Source organism: Peromyscus maniculatus, chromosome 3, assembly GCF_049852395.1.
Source record: "Peromyscus maniculatus bairdii isolate BWxNUB_F1_BW_parent chromosome 3, HU_Pman_BW_mat_3.1, whole genome shotgun sequence".
NCBI lineage: Eukaryota > Metazoa > Chordata > Mammalia > Rodentia > Cricetidae > Peromyscus > Peromyscus maniculatus.
The window spans coordinates 53,025,652-53,042,131 of record NC_134854.1 but is presented as its reverse complement, the minus strand read 5'-3'; the positions used below and the strand labels follow the sequence as shown (position 1 = coordinate 53,042,131).

Sequence of the window (16,480 nt, the reverse complement as noted above, 5' to 3'; positions counted from 1 at the left end):
TAAAATAAAGTAATTTTACACATTAGGAATTCATTCTGCCCCAAACACACTGTAATGATGGTTAAATTGCAAAAAAAAAAAAAAAAAAAAAAAAAAAAAAAGAAGAAGAAGAAGAAGAAGGAGTGTTCTCTCCTCCCCCAACCTCCTCCCACTCCCCAGTTCTATGTAGATCTGAAGATCCAAATGGGGACAAGAGAAAAGAGAAAGGTGAGGGAAAAAGGCAGGAAGGCAGAAGTGAGCCAAAAAAAATTCACAATTTATTTAATATAAAAATTTATTTATATAAAAATCCCCAATGAGCACACACACAAAAGAATAAAGCTTGTGATGAAACCTGATGGGAAAAATCACCAGCAAATCAGGACACACACACATACACACACACACACACACACACACACACACACACACACACAAAATCACATGTGTTAAAATAAATCACCTTCCACAGAACAGTCTGGAAAAACAACTTTTCTTTTTTTTTTTTAAGAATGTTCAAAGAGGCAAGAGAGGGTGACCTTCACAAATAAGAAAATAATAACCGGTTAAACAACAATGTAATAAAGCAGGTAGGGGGCCAGCAAGATGGCTCGGCAGGTGAAGGCACTTGCTGCCAAGCCTGACAGCCCAAGTCCCATCCCTAGGCCCCACGTAGTGAACGGGAAAACCAGCTCCGGCAAGTGGTCCTCTGACTTCTACATGCACATCACGGCATGTGCACACGTGCACACACACACACACTCACTGAGAGGCATAAATAAATGTAGTAATTTAAAATCAGGTAGACATAAAAAGATAACTATTAGAAATCTGGAAAGTGAAAAAAATATAGCTATTCAAATTCAAAACCCAATAGATGAGATCTAATACATTCTAGGCACAATTTGTAAATTTAATATTGAAATTTAACAGCCAGGCATGGTGTTTCACACCATGAATTCTAGCACTCAAGAGGTAGAAGTAGCCAGGCGGTGGTGGCACATGCCTTTAATCCCAGCACTCGGGAGGCAGAGGCAGGCGGATCTCTATGAGGCCAGCCTGGGCTACCAAGTGAGTTCCAGGAAAGGCGCAAAGCTACACAGAGAAACCCTGTCTCGAAAAACCAAAAAAAAAAAAAAAAAAAAAAAAAAAAAAAAAAGAGGTAGAAGTAGGTGGATCTCTGGGAGTTCAAGGCCAGCCTGGTCTACATAGTGAGTTCCAAGATAGCCAGAGCTGTATAATGGAGAGACCCTGTCAAGGAAGGGAGGAAGGGAGAGAGGAAGGGAGGGAGAGAGGGAGGGAGGGAAGGAAATTTAACAACTAATGTAAAAACCTGGAAGGTCACTTATCTAAAAAGACCTTTAAAATACAATGGAGAGCCGGGCAGTGGTGGCGCACGCCTTTAATCCCAGCACTCGGGAGACAGAAGTAGGTGGATCTCTGTGAGTTGAGGTCAACCTAATCTACAGACTGAGTTCCAGGACAACCAAGGCTACACAGAGAAACCCTGTCTTGGGAAAAAAAAATACAACAGAGAGGACTAGAGAGGCGGCTCAGTGGTGAAGAGCATTTACTGCTCTTGCAGGGGACCAAAGCTCAATTCACAACCATCGGTAACTCCATCCCAAGAGACGTGATGCCCTCTTCTGACCTCCACAGGCACCAGACACACGGTGCAGATATATATGCAGGCAAAACAATCACACACATAAAGTAAAAATTTTAATTCAATAGAGAAAGCATATTAGCAAAAACACTGCAACTAGCCGGGCGGTGGTGGTGCACGCCTTTAATCCCAGCACTTGGGAGGCAGAGGCAGGCGGATCTTTGTGAGTTCAAGGCCAGCCTGGTCTACAAAGGGAGATCCAGGAAAAGCGCAAAGCTCCACAGAGAAACCCTGTCTCGAAAAACCAAAAAAAAAAAAAAAAAAAAAACCACTGCAACTATAGAAATGAATTGACTTCGGTAGCAACATGGTATCTTAAAAGTTAAGACAAGAAGTGGGGGCCAGTGAGACGGCTCCATGGTCAAGAGCACTGACTCGCTTTTTTTTTTTTTTTTAATGTGGATGATGGGGACTCAAACTCAGGTCCCTGTGTTTTTGCAGCAAGCACCTTAACAACCAAGCCATCTCCCCAGTCTCCAGTCACGTGGTGGGTGGTAACCTAAAGAGTGGAGTCAGGAACCATGACTAGTGAGTCTCTGCCACGCTAGACCTGGAGGTGGAGGCAGGGGGCGCTGCAACTCCAGGTCATCTGTTATGTGGTCAACTTTGAGATCCGCTTAGGAGACTCCAATCCCCCCAAAATAACAAACCATAAATAAATAAAATAAAAGGACTGTCATTCTCAATATGTTTAAACCTATCCAAGAGACACACTTACCAGAAAGAGATTTAAAAATAAACCATCAGAAAGGCTATCCAGGGGCTGGAGAGATGGCTCACTGGTTAACAGCATTTGTTGCTCTTGTGGAGGACCCGGGTTCAGTTCCCAGCACACACATGGTGACTTACAACCGACTGTAATTCCAGTTCCAAGTGATCCGAAGGCCTCTGTCCTCCATAGGCACCAGGCACACACATGGTGCACATACATACATGCAAACACTCATGCATATAAAATCAATACCCCTTTCTTTAAAAAGAAAGGGTGTCCATAACAATGTTCCCTTGCCCTCTGCCCCCTGAAAACAAATGTATAATGTCAGACAAAACTAAATATTTTAAATTTGAAGTGGTGAAACTTAGAATTTGCCTGTCTTGGCACAGCTGAAGATTTTACAGAACAGTCAATTAAACCAATCATCTCACACCGAGTCCAGCTGGGTGAACTTTTTTTAAGCTGAAAAGAGCCAGTTCACAAACGTTTTTGTGCCAGGCACATACCTGGAACACGTCCCATCCCACCTGTCCTATGGCACTGCATAGGTAAGACTTCACTGCCGTGCACAAAAGAAATCTTCCTTCAGAATGGGGTGAGCTTGCTCAGAGCTGTGTTGAGAAAGGAAAACAGCTCCCCCTCCATTGGCCTAAGAGGCCCTGAAGTTGGACCCTGAGATTTTCCTAGGGTAGAGTCTTAGCTAGGGCTTTTTTTGCTGTGATGAAACACCAGGACCAAAAGCAACCCAGGGAGGGAAGGGTTCATTTCAGCTTACAGTTCCACGGCATAGTCCTTCACTGGGGGACTCAAGGCAAGAACTCAAACAGGGCAGGAACCTGGAGGCAGGAGCTGATGCAGAGGCCCTGGAGGGGCGCTGCTTACTGGCCTGTTCTCATGGCTTGCTCAGTCTGCTTTCTTATAAAACCCAGGACCACCAGCCCAGGGATGGCTCCACTCACAATGGGCTGGACCCTCCCACATCCATCACTAATTAAGAAGATGCTCTACAGGCTTGCCTACAGCCCAGTCTTACAGAGGCATTTTCTCAACTGAGGCTCCCTCCTCTCAGAGGATTCTAGCTTGTGTCAAGTCGGCATATATCCAGTGCAGACACAAAGTAACCCCAAAAAGGAACTATCACCTACTTGCTCACATGTAAAGGATCTGGAAGCCACTTGACCATCCTCAGCTGGGGAGATGGTCAAGTGAGGCTCTTACCTCCAGGGTGATCATTTCTCGGGGAAGAGGAGTTTCTGGCTCCTTCTCAGGCATCTGGATTAGAATCTCATTCTGCATCTCATCTTCCAGAAAACCTGAAGGACAGCACAGGTGATGGTGACTTCCTGGACATGGAAGCAGGGGGTCCAGCAGAACAGGTGCCTCCGGCCAGCTGAGCTCTCGGGGTTGCTCTAGCTCCTGCCCCGCAGCTGGGTCCAGCCTCCAACCTCCCATCCCCTCTGCCTTGGGGACCACCTCAGAAAGCATTACAATGCATGGCAGCGTGCTGTGCCAAGCAAGCATGGTAACTGAGTTCTACAAACTAGTTCCCTCTTTTGGTTCACGTTAGGCAGGGAGGGGAAAGGGACTTACGGAGGATGCGCTCCAGTGACTCGCACCTTCGGACTTCATTCACAAACTTCCTCTGGAAGCTGTTCACATTTGCATTTAGCTGAGGAAAGGGGAACCACAGGCTTATGTTAGGGATCCAATGTCTTCTCTTCATCACTGCAGTACCTTCTGGAGGAGGGGATTGTTGCTAGGAATGTGTTAGGAATAAATATGGCTGTGCACAAGACACGTGAGTTACAAGCAAGTTGCCCCCTCCATTCCCATACTCCTCAGTGGGGTCAGGAATATGAGGGGACCTTGAGCACTGTACAGTCTACAGAGTGCCTCCCGATCATCAACGAGAATTCAACTTTTGCTGTGGGGAACGCTCCGTCAGCTTAGCCTAATAAATGTTAGGCCTAGAGAGAGGGCTCAGTGGTTAAGTGCACTTGCTGTTCTTCCAGTTAGGTTTCCAGCAGCCAAGTCAGGAGCTCACAGCCACGGGGAGCTCCAGCTGCAGAGGACCCAATGCCTCTGGCCTCATGAGCACCTGCACTCACACACAGACACACACAGACACACAACCTACTCGTGATAAAAATGTAAGATCTTTAAAAAATTGTTAGTGAGGACAGGCCTTTGGTCAGGTGCTGTGCTAACTAGCAATGCAAAGGACAAGATCCAGGCCTCCTATGAGGGAGCAGAAGTTTGACTTTGACCTTGGTGAGGAAATAAAGGACTGATTTTCCAAATAGGACTCAGTAAAAGCTTGGCAAAGATATAAATGGCCCATGAGAAGCGACATTCCAGATAGCCCATCCCTAGAGTGTCTGTACAGTTAACTCATGTCAGAAGCAACTGCTGACTCCAGGATGCATTGCCTCTAGTCAGAGAAAATAGACTCGGTGTCGTTTTGAAAACTGGTAATCCTGTATTCACTGCCTAGATCCAGCATGTGGAGATGCTATGCAAAAACTGAAACACACGGCCATTAAACTACAGCTTCAAAACATTCCTAGAGAAGGCATGGGAGGAGCAGGTCAGGAGACATCTTAGCCGGAAGGTCAGAGCCATGGAATTCCACCCATCCTAGCTCTGGGCCCCTCTTCCAGCACAATGTTTTGTTGATTGCCCAGAAGCATTGTGCAAGGGCTATCTATCTATTGCCACCCCCACCTTCCTCTTATCTCCGAAGAATGCAGCACCTACATCTTTGAACTGAACCAAGCCAAGCTCTCCCAGCTCAGCTACGCAGCAATATGCAGCCTCCACCTGGAGAAACACTTGGGATAAACGCATCTCCTCGCTTCGAAACACAGACGCCATGTTGGCCCAGCCTTAATCTGAAGGAAAAAAGAGAGAGAGATTGAAGGTAATAAATATATAACAATCTTAGCATGATCCAAGTTAGGATTTTAAAAAAATCAGAGCTGGGTTATAGCTCAGTGATAAGAGTACGGACATGGCATATATGGTCAGTGAACACAGTCTAGTTCAATCCCCAGCGCCCACGACATCACTCACACATACACAGACACACAGACAAAGACAAGGAGATAAACCAACATCAACAAACCCGAATAACCCCAAACTGAAACTTGGAAGCACCAATCTGATGCCATGGAAGGAAAAAGCGCCCCGTCCCCTCCCTCCAACCTTACCTGCTAGGTCACAGCTACGACACATGTGCTCTGGGGAAAAAAAAAAAAAGGTGCAAATGTCCCTCCAGCTGTGTGTACATAATGTGTAAGTGAAACATGGATGAGTTTTGCATGTAGACTTGGATCCCACATCCAAGATAGTGTAGTGTGTGTGTGTGCGTGTGCGTGTGCGTGTGCGTGTGCGTGTGCGTGTGTGTGTGTGTGTGTGTTGTAAATATGGAAATCTAAAAGTTCTGGTGCCAAGCATTTCAGATAAGGGATGCTCAGGCTGGGTGATGAGACATCATCCAAAGCTGGTCAGGTGTGAAGCAGAGAAAAGGAGCCAAGGCCCTGGCTCACACAGCTGCTTTCCAACCACTCGGCATACACCGTAAGGAGCCTTCCCGATGCTCAGGGACAATGCATTCCAAAGTGTGGCGTGTGATGTTTGTGACTCAACATTCCCCCACCTCCAATCATTCATCACGGGCCAGGAGATTGCTTAGTGGAGAAAGGCGCTTGCCATCCGGCCTGATTTAGTTCAATCCCAGACACCACAAAGTAGAGGAAGAGAGCTGGGGGCTGTAGCACTTTAATTCCAGCACTAGGGAGACAGAGGCAGGTGGATCTCTGACTTCAAGGCTAGCCTGGTCTACAGAGCCAGGGCTACACAGAGAAACCTTATCTTGAAAGACAAAAACTACCACCAACAATAAAAGGCATACATATATACATACATACATACATACATACATACATAGAGAGAAAGTGAGAAAGAGAGAGAACAGATTTGCAAAGGGTTCAATGAGCCCCAAAGTTTTCACTAAATAACACATCAGACCCAGGAAGGTCCCCGCAACACACATGAGTGCACACACACACACACACACACACACACACACACACACACACACACAGAAACTGCCCTTCCTGTCACCTTTCTGTCTCATCCCCGTCACCGCTACCTCATCTTACCCCATAACCCAAGCCACGAAACCCCTCTGGTTTGTAGGTCCAGGACTCCCGCCCTAAGGTCCTCAGCCTCCTTTCCTCTGTGTCTGGCATACAGTCCTCTATTCTTGTTTCCATGTGACCCCCCCGCCCCCCCAGGGCTGGGGCCGCAGATCCCTTCCTGACTTCACTGAACAGCTCTAGACTCAACTCCAGATCCTGGGGGATCAGGATCCCTCTCCTCCATGGCTTGCCAAGCCTTGACCCTTCCCCGGGTTCCATCCACGAGAGACCCCCCCACTCTCTTCCTCCTGGACTCCATGTCCAGGCCTCCCAGGCTGACACCTTTTGGCCTGGAGAATCTAGAGGGCTATACCTGTTCTAAACACGGCCCCCTCACACACAATCTGTGTTCCTAGACCACCACCAAGTCACCTTCTTTTCTGATTGTGAGGGGGAGGGGAGGGCACTTTCCCAGGTTAAGAAAAAGATGCTGAGTCCATGTGAGTGCGGGCAGGGGATGGGGGCCTGTCCACGACAAACTGGTTTCCCACGGGAGTCCCCAAAGGGTCCCCATTGCTTTCCTCCATCATTTTCCTTCAAGTCAACCTAGAAAAGCAGCTGTCCTCTACACAGATTTCACATCCTAACACTTGGCAGAACCACAACCTGCCAGCCCCTGGGCCTGTCACCCCAGCAGGATAAAGTCTAAAGCCCGTGAGCAGGCTGAGAGAAGGCCTCCCATGTGGCCTCTGTCTTCTCCACTTCATCTGTCTTCACTCCCCTCTCACACATCTGTGCTTACCTTCTCTGTAATACTGTACCTACCCCAGGGCCTTTGCTCATGCTCCCCAGCTGAGTCTGGGATCTCAATCTTTCCTCTGCACCATCCATCCAACACCCCCATCATCCCTCCATTCTTCCAGCAAACCTTCCTGACTATCCTGCCTCCTGTCTGCTGCCAGATTATCAGTCAGTGACTTGCTTAACAAGTGCCCCGTATCTCCACGAGCCAACAAAATCCTGAGGCTGGGACTATCCCATCAGTTTAGCATAGAGCGAGCTCAACATTAATCACAAAGTAATTGTCAAAAAATGATGTCCCGACTTACTTCTTTTCCTTACCCTATGCTCCAGAAAGAAATCCACCAACTGGAGCTACACTTTGCCTTTGGGCACCAAAATGAATCAAAGTTTTTTTGGTTTTTACTCTTCTGTCTGATAACCAAGGCAACGTGTCCACAGAACCGTAAGACATTAGCTTCACGCAGACCAAAAAACGCAATGCAAAGACCTGTCTCACCTGAGTTTCCTTGGAGCTGATTCTGAGTGGGGACCCTGGAGCAGGCAGTGCCCAGCGGCAGCCGAGGCGGCAGCAGCAGCAGCCACAGTCAGTAGTGGCTTTCAAGTGGCCCGGGTGGCAGGGAGGCTGCCTAGCCTCTCCCCCTCCACACTGTCCCAGCTCCCTCTCCAGAGGCCACTCTGTTGTATCAACAGATCCTGCAGTAGGTGAGCTCAAACCTGCCACACCGGCCAGCCCTGCTCCACCCGGCCCCACCTGGGCCCCGCCCTCGGCGACAACCCTGAGTCCCCACTGCCAAATTACCCTCTGGGGGGGTAACTTGCTCTCAGGGAACTGAGGTTGGGGACAAGGGCTCCCTCCCGGGGGCCTTAGAAGGGCAAGGAAGACAGCAGGCTAGTTCAGCTCCTACACGAATCAAAACACTCCTTCAGTCTCAAGAATGAGGCTGGGGTGTGGCTTACTGGTAGAGCACATGCCTAGCACGTAGGAGGCCCTGGGTTTGATCCCAACACTACACAAAACAGTAAGAATGAAATAACATTAGGAAGTAGTTTTGGAAGAGAACAAAGTATCTCATTCACCACCCTCTTAAGTACTTTCCCAGACACTGTACTTCTAAAGGCAAAGAGACAGGTGAAGCCGTAGAAAAACCCAGCATGAGAAGTCCAGCTTCCCATTCGGCCAAGTTAGGAGTGCTGACATTTATTTTGCAGAGTGATGAGAGGAACAGAGCCAGTCAGAAAGTTTCCCGGGCTCAGAGGCTTCCACTGCAACAGCCACCTGCCTGCCTTGATATGAATGAACTTTCCAGAACAGCTTTTCCAGGTGGGTGTGTACCCACCCAGGGTCCCTGTAAAATGTACCCACTGGGTCCTCAAATGGGAGGTGGTTTTTAGCTGTTGTTTTTATCCATTTTACAGTGTGTGTGTGTGTGTGTGTGTGTGTGTGTGTGTGTGTGTGTGTGTGTGTGTATTGTTTGAGACAGGGTCTCATATAGCCCAGGCTGGCCTTGAACTTACTATCTAGGAGAATTTCTGACCCTCCTGCCCCACCCCACCCTGTGCTGGGATTACAGGCGTGTGCCACCACCCCTAGTTTATATGGTGCTGGGGACTGAACCCAGGACTTCATGAATACTAAACAGGCACTCTGCTATCTGAGCTACATCCCCAGCTCGTTTTCCACTGTTTCCTATGGAAAACATTTAAATATCTGTCACAGTAGAAAGACCTGTTAGTACAAGGACCTTCCAGATACATGTCACTCCACTCCAACTTGAATTTTGTGTCATCTAAACTCCACTCTCCTCTAATTATTAGTACTTTGAAGCTAATACCATATACATATAATTTCTTTCAAAATACTGTCAACATGTTGTATACTTTTTTTTTTTTTCCGGAACTGAGGACTGAATCCAGGGCAAGCGCTCTACCACTGAGCTAAATCCCCACCCCCAATGGTGTATACTTATAAAAGATAAAGATTCCTTCATAGAGACACACACACACACACACACACACACACACACACACACACACACACACACACAAAGTCATGATCACTCCTCAAATTCAGCGATAATTCTTTCACATAAAATACCCTGCCAGGGATGTCTGCACTGGCTTTAACTATCAACTTGACACAGCCTAGAATCAGTTGGAAGTTGTTAATCCCACCGGTCAAAAATAAGACCATTACCACAATTTAAAGTCAAATTTAAAGTAAGCTTTAGTTAAATACTGGCCAGGAGGATGGGCTCTGCCAGGTCTATACTCGTGTTCCCAGGAAATGACCCTGAATCAAGGTTTGCAGAGGCTTGAGAAGGCAAAACCCATAATACACTGCATTTTCCATGAGGGCCAGCATACATCCTGATGTGCTTCCTGTCTGCATACCTCCTGACTATATCCAATCTGGGGCAAGGGTACAGCCTGACATATTCCCTGCCCATGTACCTCCCACCCACATATGATCAAGCACATCCGTTGCAGATAGGTCAAACAAACTTGTTTAGGGGAGTGAAAACTTGTGGCTTGTTATCTCCCATAAACAATAGCCTCCAGCATTTCAGGAACTATCTGTCCTTGGGCAAGGGCCTTGCAAATCAGAGGCATTTTGTTTTATGGATCTCTAAGGCATAGTAATTAAAACTTAAAATGTAACTTTGGGCTGGACGGTGGTGATGTACTCCTTTAATCCCAGCACTCGGGAGGCAGAGGCAGGAGGATCTCTGTGAGTTAGAAGCCAGCCTGGTCTATAAAGTGAGTTCCAAGACAGCCAGAGCTGTTACACAGAGAGTCCCTGTCTCAAAAAACAAAACAAAACAAAACAAAATAAAACCAACAAGCTAACAACAACAAAAGAACCTTTGGTTCTCACAAAGTAAGTTAATGAAAAATTATTTAGATCAAGTTCCCTGTGGGCATGTCAGGGGGTGTCTCATTGATGTAGGAGACCTAGTCCATTGTGGGTGGTACCATTCCCTAGGCAGAGAATCTTATATAAGACAGGAGAAAGCTAGATGAAAGCAAGCAAGGGTACGTTTATTCTATGTTTGCTCTTGACTGTGGATGTGTTATGACCAGCTGCTTGAGTCCCTTGACGTCCCCAAAATGATAGAGAGGAACTTGGAAGTGTAAGCACAAGAAATCATTTCTACCTCTATGGTTTTTGTTTCTTTGGTTCTGTTGTTGTTGTTGTTGTTAGTCAGTGTTTATATTGTTTTTTTTTTTCCCCACAGTCACAGAAATGAAACCAGTAGAATATCTGAGGCATGGATATTTAGCCAGTCAGTCCCATGATGCCCGTGCATGGTCCAATTAGCAGCATTTTTTAAGAAGCATGACAAATGGAACTTCATTTCAGGAGGCAGCAGGGAGGACAGAGTGTGGAAAGCTTGGGAAGGCTGAGAAGAAGCTGTGGTTTCTAACTGGAAGCAGTAGAGGCCGGGACTCAGAGGGAACAAAACTCATTCTGAGGTCTGGGAAATGGACACTGAAGCTTGAGAGACAGAACTTGACCATGCCCTCTGTGCTGGGTTGAATAAGAATGGCCCCCATAGGCTCATATGTTTGAATGCTTGGTCCCCAGTTGGTGGACTTGTTTGGGACAGGTTTGGAGGTGTGTCCTTGTTGGAAGAGGTGTCTTACTGGGGGTGAGCTGTGAGGTTTCAAAAGCCCATGCCATTCCCTGATAGCTCGCTCTCGCTCTCTCTCTCTCTCTCTCTCTCTCGCTCTCTCTCTCTCTCTCTCTCTCTCTCTGACTTGTGCCTGGGGATCAGATGTGAGCTCTCAGCTACTTCTCCAGCACCACGCCTGCCTGCCTGCCGCCACACTCCCTGCCATGATGGTCATGAACTAACCCTACGGAACCATGAGCCCCGAATTAAATGCTTTCTTTTATAAGTTGCATTGGTCATGGTGTCTCTTCACGGCAGTAGAAAAGCAACTAAGACACCCTTTACGCCTCCAGGACAGAAATATCCATAAGTCCAAACTCAGTGGAACGAAGTCCCAAAACTGAGGTCAGAATTTGCAAAAGGGAACAGATGCAGGCTGAACTCCACGTGAGGAGTCCTGAAGGCTGATACCGCCACCCTTGGAGTGTTAAATTAGCAGGAAACTTCAGGTTGTAGAAAATGCAGTGTGAGAATGGCCAGCTCCAGAGAATGGAAGAGATAGTTAGGTCAGAGCTCAGGGAGGGGGCCTATCAGGAGGTGCCACTTAAAATGAGGCTTGCAAGAGTAAAAAGAGCCAGTTTGTTGGGCAGACATGGTAGTGCCCACTTAGAGTCCCAGCATTTGGGAGGTAGTAATGGGGAATTAAGAGTTCCAAGCCTGGGCTGGAGAGATGGCATAGTGGTTAAGAGCACTGGCTGCTCTTCCAGAGGACCTAGGTTCAGTTCCCAGCACCCACATGGCAGCTCAAAACTGTCTGTAATTCCAGTTCCAGGGGTTCCCACACCCTCAGACATATATTCAGGCAAAATATCAATGCACATAAAATAAAAATTAATAAATTATTTTTTTAAAAAAAGATTTTAAGAGTTCCAAGCCTGTCTGGGCTACAAAGCAAGGCCTTGTCAAACACACACACACACACACACACACACACACACACACACACACACACATACACACACACACATTCTCTGTCTCTCTGTCTCTCTCTCTCTCTCCTATGCTGAAGTCACCCTTGGGTGAGCAGTCGTGTGTGAGATGAATATCTTCACATAACTTCTCCCCTCCCCGCTCCCCAATTCAGAGAGGCCAATTTACCTCTTCCCCAGATTTCCTTGTCAATTTTTTGCTGGTTTTGGTTGGTTTTTTTAGGGGGGGGATGTTTTTGTTTGTTTGTTTGCTGAGACAGGGTCTTGCTTTGTAGCCCTGGCTGTCCTGGAACTCTCTATGTAGAGCAGGATGGCTTTGAATTCACAGGGATCCTCCTGCTCCGCCTCCCGAGTGCTGGTCATCATCAATTTAACATGATATTCCTTCCACCCCCTGACCATCCAGCCCAACCTGCCACAGCATATAGTCCATATAATATAGTCCATATAATATAGTCCATAGCATATAGTCCACAGCATATAGTCCATATAATATAGTCCATAGCATATAGTCCACAGCATATAGTCCATATAATATAGTCCATATAATATAGTCTATAGCATATAGTCCATAGCATATAGTCCACAGCATATAGTCCATATAATATAGTCCATAGCATATAGTCCATATAATATAGTCCATATAGAGCCATTTCTTCTGCCAAGCAAAATGCACAGCCAGACAAACTGTCCAAATTTCTCCCCAATGAGATTTGCCTTCACGGCTGCCCTCCAAGGATGTTCCAGAGAGAGGCTTTGCATGGTACCTGTCCATTTTAAGGTGATGTCTGCACACCTTGCAGAACCATCTCTAAAGCAAGTACATACCTTCTCTTACTCTGTCCATGGGTCATGGAGAGTTTGCCATGAGGCCCCACACACAGGCTGGACAGAAAAGGCAGTGCATCCAGAGTGGGAACTATGGGCTCAGGGTCACTCCCTCATCCTGTAACCTACTAGTCTTCAATGCTTGCTAAGGTCAGCTCACTGCTTCCACTTGACAGTGGAGTCTGTGTGCGAGCCAACTTTACAATTTGCTTGATCAGATAGCACACAGTTCATGATGGGCAGTGTATCTGGTACCTTGTGGGCCAAGAGCAGGCTTCAGTGTCTGCTAAGGCCCGGGAGCAGGCCAAAGGCTGTTTCTCTGAAGGAAAGCACTTTTTCTGTAGATAATGGCAGGGCTTTGCCCCTCGATCCCAAGACCCTCCACCGTAGCTCCCCTTTGGGTACCTTCCTGAGTTCCAAATAACTCTCTAGCAGCTACTGACCGTTCAGACCCTCGTGACTCTTCCAAATCACATGACTCAAGTAACAGAGCAGCAGCCCAGCAGCCTGGACCATCTTTCATTCGGGCCTCACTTAAAACCAGGAGCTTGCTGGGCAGTGCTGGCACACGCCTTTAACCCCAGCAGGCAGATCTCTGTGAGATCGAGGCCAGCCTGGTCTACAGAGCCAGAGCGAGTTCTAGGACAGCCCGGGCTATACCGAGAAACCTGTCTCAAAAAACAAACAAACAAACAAACAAACAACAACAAAACCACAGGAGCTTTTCAGGCCATTTGGCAAAAGGACTGAAGAATTCCAAATGAGGAAAATACCGTCTCTATGTAAAGAGGCCCACTAAGCATCATGCCCCATTCTTAGTTATAAGAGGGACCAGACAAAGCAGTCTAGCCTTCCCCATAAAAGGTCAATCCTGAAATGCATACACCTCTGGAACGCTCAAAAGTGGACCTTTACATTGCAGCTGGACTCATTGAGCATCTTCTGATATGCAAATGTCTTATCCATAAGTCTGTAATAGTTTGCTGCTTCCTGCTCACTAGATTAAACCAGCATGATGTCGCCAGTATGATACACTAGGGTGACATTTGTGGAAGGGAAAGGTGATCAAGATCTCAGCAGACTAAACTGCAACCAAAGGATGGAGAGAGGATACACTCTAAGGTAGGACCGTGAAGGTATACTGGAGGCCTTGCTGCTGAAATGTCTTCTGGTGGAACCTAAGGATGGAATGGAGGAAAAGGATTTGCATATGAAAATGTTTCCATTCCAATAATTGTGGTAATACTTTATTTGTGCTCTAATAAATAAAGCTTGCCTGGAGATCGGAGGGAAAAGCCAGCCATTATGAGTAAACACAAAAGTCCTGCAATGTTAGCACACGCCTTTAATCCTATCACTTGGGAGGCAGGGATCTGTCTGGATCTATGTGAGTTCAAGGCCACACTGGGAACATAGCTGGACACATGCCTTAAATTCCAACACTAGTTAACTATGGAGGTCTGGAGGTCTTTACAGACAGACAGGAAGTGACACAGCTGGGAAGGAAGAGGAAGTGATATAGTTGGACAGATGTATTTGCAAATCAGATGGCAGAACAGCAAGGCATATAGGCATGGGTAGACAGGAAGTAGCTCGCCTTTTGGAAGTTGCGGAGTTGGAGAGGTGAGGTTAGCATGTGGCTGTTCCCATTATTCTGATCTCTCTCAGGTTTTCAACCCTATGTCTGGCTCCATGTTTTTTTTTTTATTTAATAAGACCATTTAGAAATTTGTCTACAAATAATTCTTATTATTTATTCTTTCATGCTTTCTTCATAGACAAGTAAGTCACTTGTCAATGATGATAGTTTTATTTCTCCCTTTCCAATAACTTTGCCTTTTCTTTCCTGTGGTATTACATTGTCCTGGACTTCTAGGATGATGCTGGAAAGGAATGGGGAAAGGAGCCATCTGACTTGCCATCTTGATATTTAACAGTACAAAGGCTCAGTGATAGAAACACTGGGGAACTCTGGGGCAAGAGGAGAAGGTAATTAGTTAGCAGGAACTCCAGAGCAGTGTCCTAAAAACCCAGTGACTCAAGAAACAGAAACAAGTGGCCAGGTGTGGTGGCACACATCTGTAACCCCAGCATTTGAGGAGTAGAGGCATGGGGGGGGGATCTCAGTGAGTCAGAGGCCATCCTGCTAGCCTGGTCTACATAGTGGATTCCAGGATAGCCAGGAGTACATAAAGAGGCAGCATTTTAAAAAGGAGAAGAAAGGAGGAGAAGAAGAAAGAAGGAGAAGAACAAAGAAGGAGGAGGACTGTTGTTGGTTGTTTTGCCACCCAGCTCCCAAATAAATCACACACGGAGGCTTACTCTTACTTATAAATACCCAGCCTTAGCTTGGCTTGTTTCTTGCCAGCTTTTCTTGAATTAGCCCGTCTACCTTTTGCCTTTAGGCATTTACCTTTCTCTATTTCTGTCTACCTTCCATTATTTCTTACTCTGTAACTTGCTGTGTGGCTGAGTGGCTGGCCCCTGATGTCCTTCTCTTTCTCTGGCTACTTCTCACTCTCCCCAGATTTCTCTTTCTATTTATCCTCTCTGCCTGCCAGCCCCACCTATCCTTTCTCCTGCCTTGCTATTGGTCATTCAGTTCTTCATTAGACCATCAGGTGTTTTAGACAGGCACAGTAACACAGCTTCACAGAGTTAAACAAATGCAACATAAACAAAAGTAACACATCTTAAAACAATACTCCCCAACAGGGGAGAAGCAGCAGCAGCAACAGCAGCGGCTGAGTGGTGGCGCACATCTTTAATCCTAGCATTTGGGAGGCAGAGGCAAGTGGATGTGTCTGTGAGTTCGAGGCCAGCCTGGTCAACAGACAAGGCTACACAGAGAAACTCTGTGATGAAAATCAAACAAACAAAAAAGATAAGGGAGGGAGGAGGGAAGGAAGGAGAGAAAGAGAAACTTAGAATCTGACAAGATGAAAGCACTTGCCACAAAAACTAGAAGTCCGTGACAGAGGAAGAAAAGATAGACGAGCAGTTACAGGCATGTCTATCAAAAGATGCATCTGTGGAAAACAGGAGGGACTGGGCAATAGCTGAAGAGAAAATGAGACCTCATAGAAGAGGTCTACGGTGCCTTAAAATAGGCTCATATGTTTCAGTACTTTGTCTCAGTTGGTGGAAATATTTGGGAAGGATTAGGAGGTGTGGCTTTGTTCAAGGAGGTGTGTCATGGGTCCGACTTTGAGGAATCAAAAGCTTCCCACAGTCCCAGCTCTCTCTCTGCCTCCTGTTTGTGGATCAGATGTGAGCTGCCAACTGCTGCTCCAGTGCCATGCCTGCCTGCTGCCATGCTCCCTGCCAGGATGGTCATGGACTCCCATCCCTCTAGAACTGTAGGCCCCAATCTAATGCTTCTTCTATAAGTTGTTTGGTCATGGTGTCTTTTTTTTTTTTTCTTTCGAGACAGGGTTTCTCTGTGTAGCTTTAGAGCCTGTCCTGGAACTCACTCTGTAGCCCAGGCTGGCCTCGAACTCACAGAGATCAGCCTGCCTCTGCCTCCTGAGTGCTGGGATTAAAGGCATGCACCACTGCCGCCCAGTGGTCATAGTGTCTTAACACAGCAACAGAAAAGGAACTGAGATAATTTTATTCTTGGTCAAGGGAAGGGACGCTTGATTCTGTATGTCCTGGGTGCACAGTCCATCTAGAAAATGAAGACTTGTACTTTTTCTGTCCCGTTGCATGCACTTAAGACAGTCCCTTTGAATCGTGAGACT

At 46.8% G+C, this 16,480-nt stretch overlaps 1 protein-coding gene across 4 annotated transcripts in view; it reads right to left on the bottom strand.

Annotated features, from left to right (window-relative positions):
• Positions 1-16,480, bottom strand: part of Atp6v0a4 (ATPase H+ transporting V0 subunit a4) — an 86,819-nt gene that overhangs the window by 42,568 nt on the left and 27,771 nt on the right. For 2 of the 4 annotated variants that reach the window (XM_076566507.1, XM_076566509.1), the window contains exons 2-4: positions 5,118-5,251; positions 3,951-4,029; positions 3,579-3,673 (exon numbers count right to left, since the gene is read on the bottom strand). In XM_076566507.1, the coding sequence (XP_076422622.1) occupies positions 3,579-3,673; positions 3,951-4,029; positions 5,118-5,234 (291 nt within the window). In that variant the 5' untranslated portion in view covers positions 5,235-5,251. Of the gene's footprint in view, positions 1-3,578; positions 3,674-3,950; positions 4,030-5,117; positions 5,252-7,802; positions 8,219-16,480 lie in introns of those variants that run through there. The other 2 variants (XM_076566508.1, XM_076566510.1) reach the window with 2 other exon arrangements.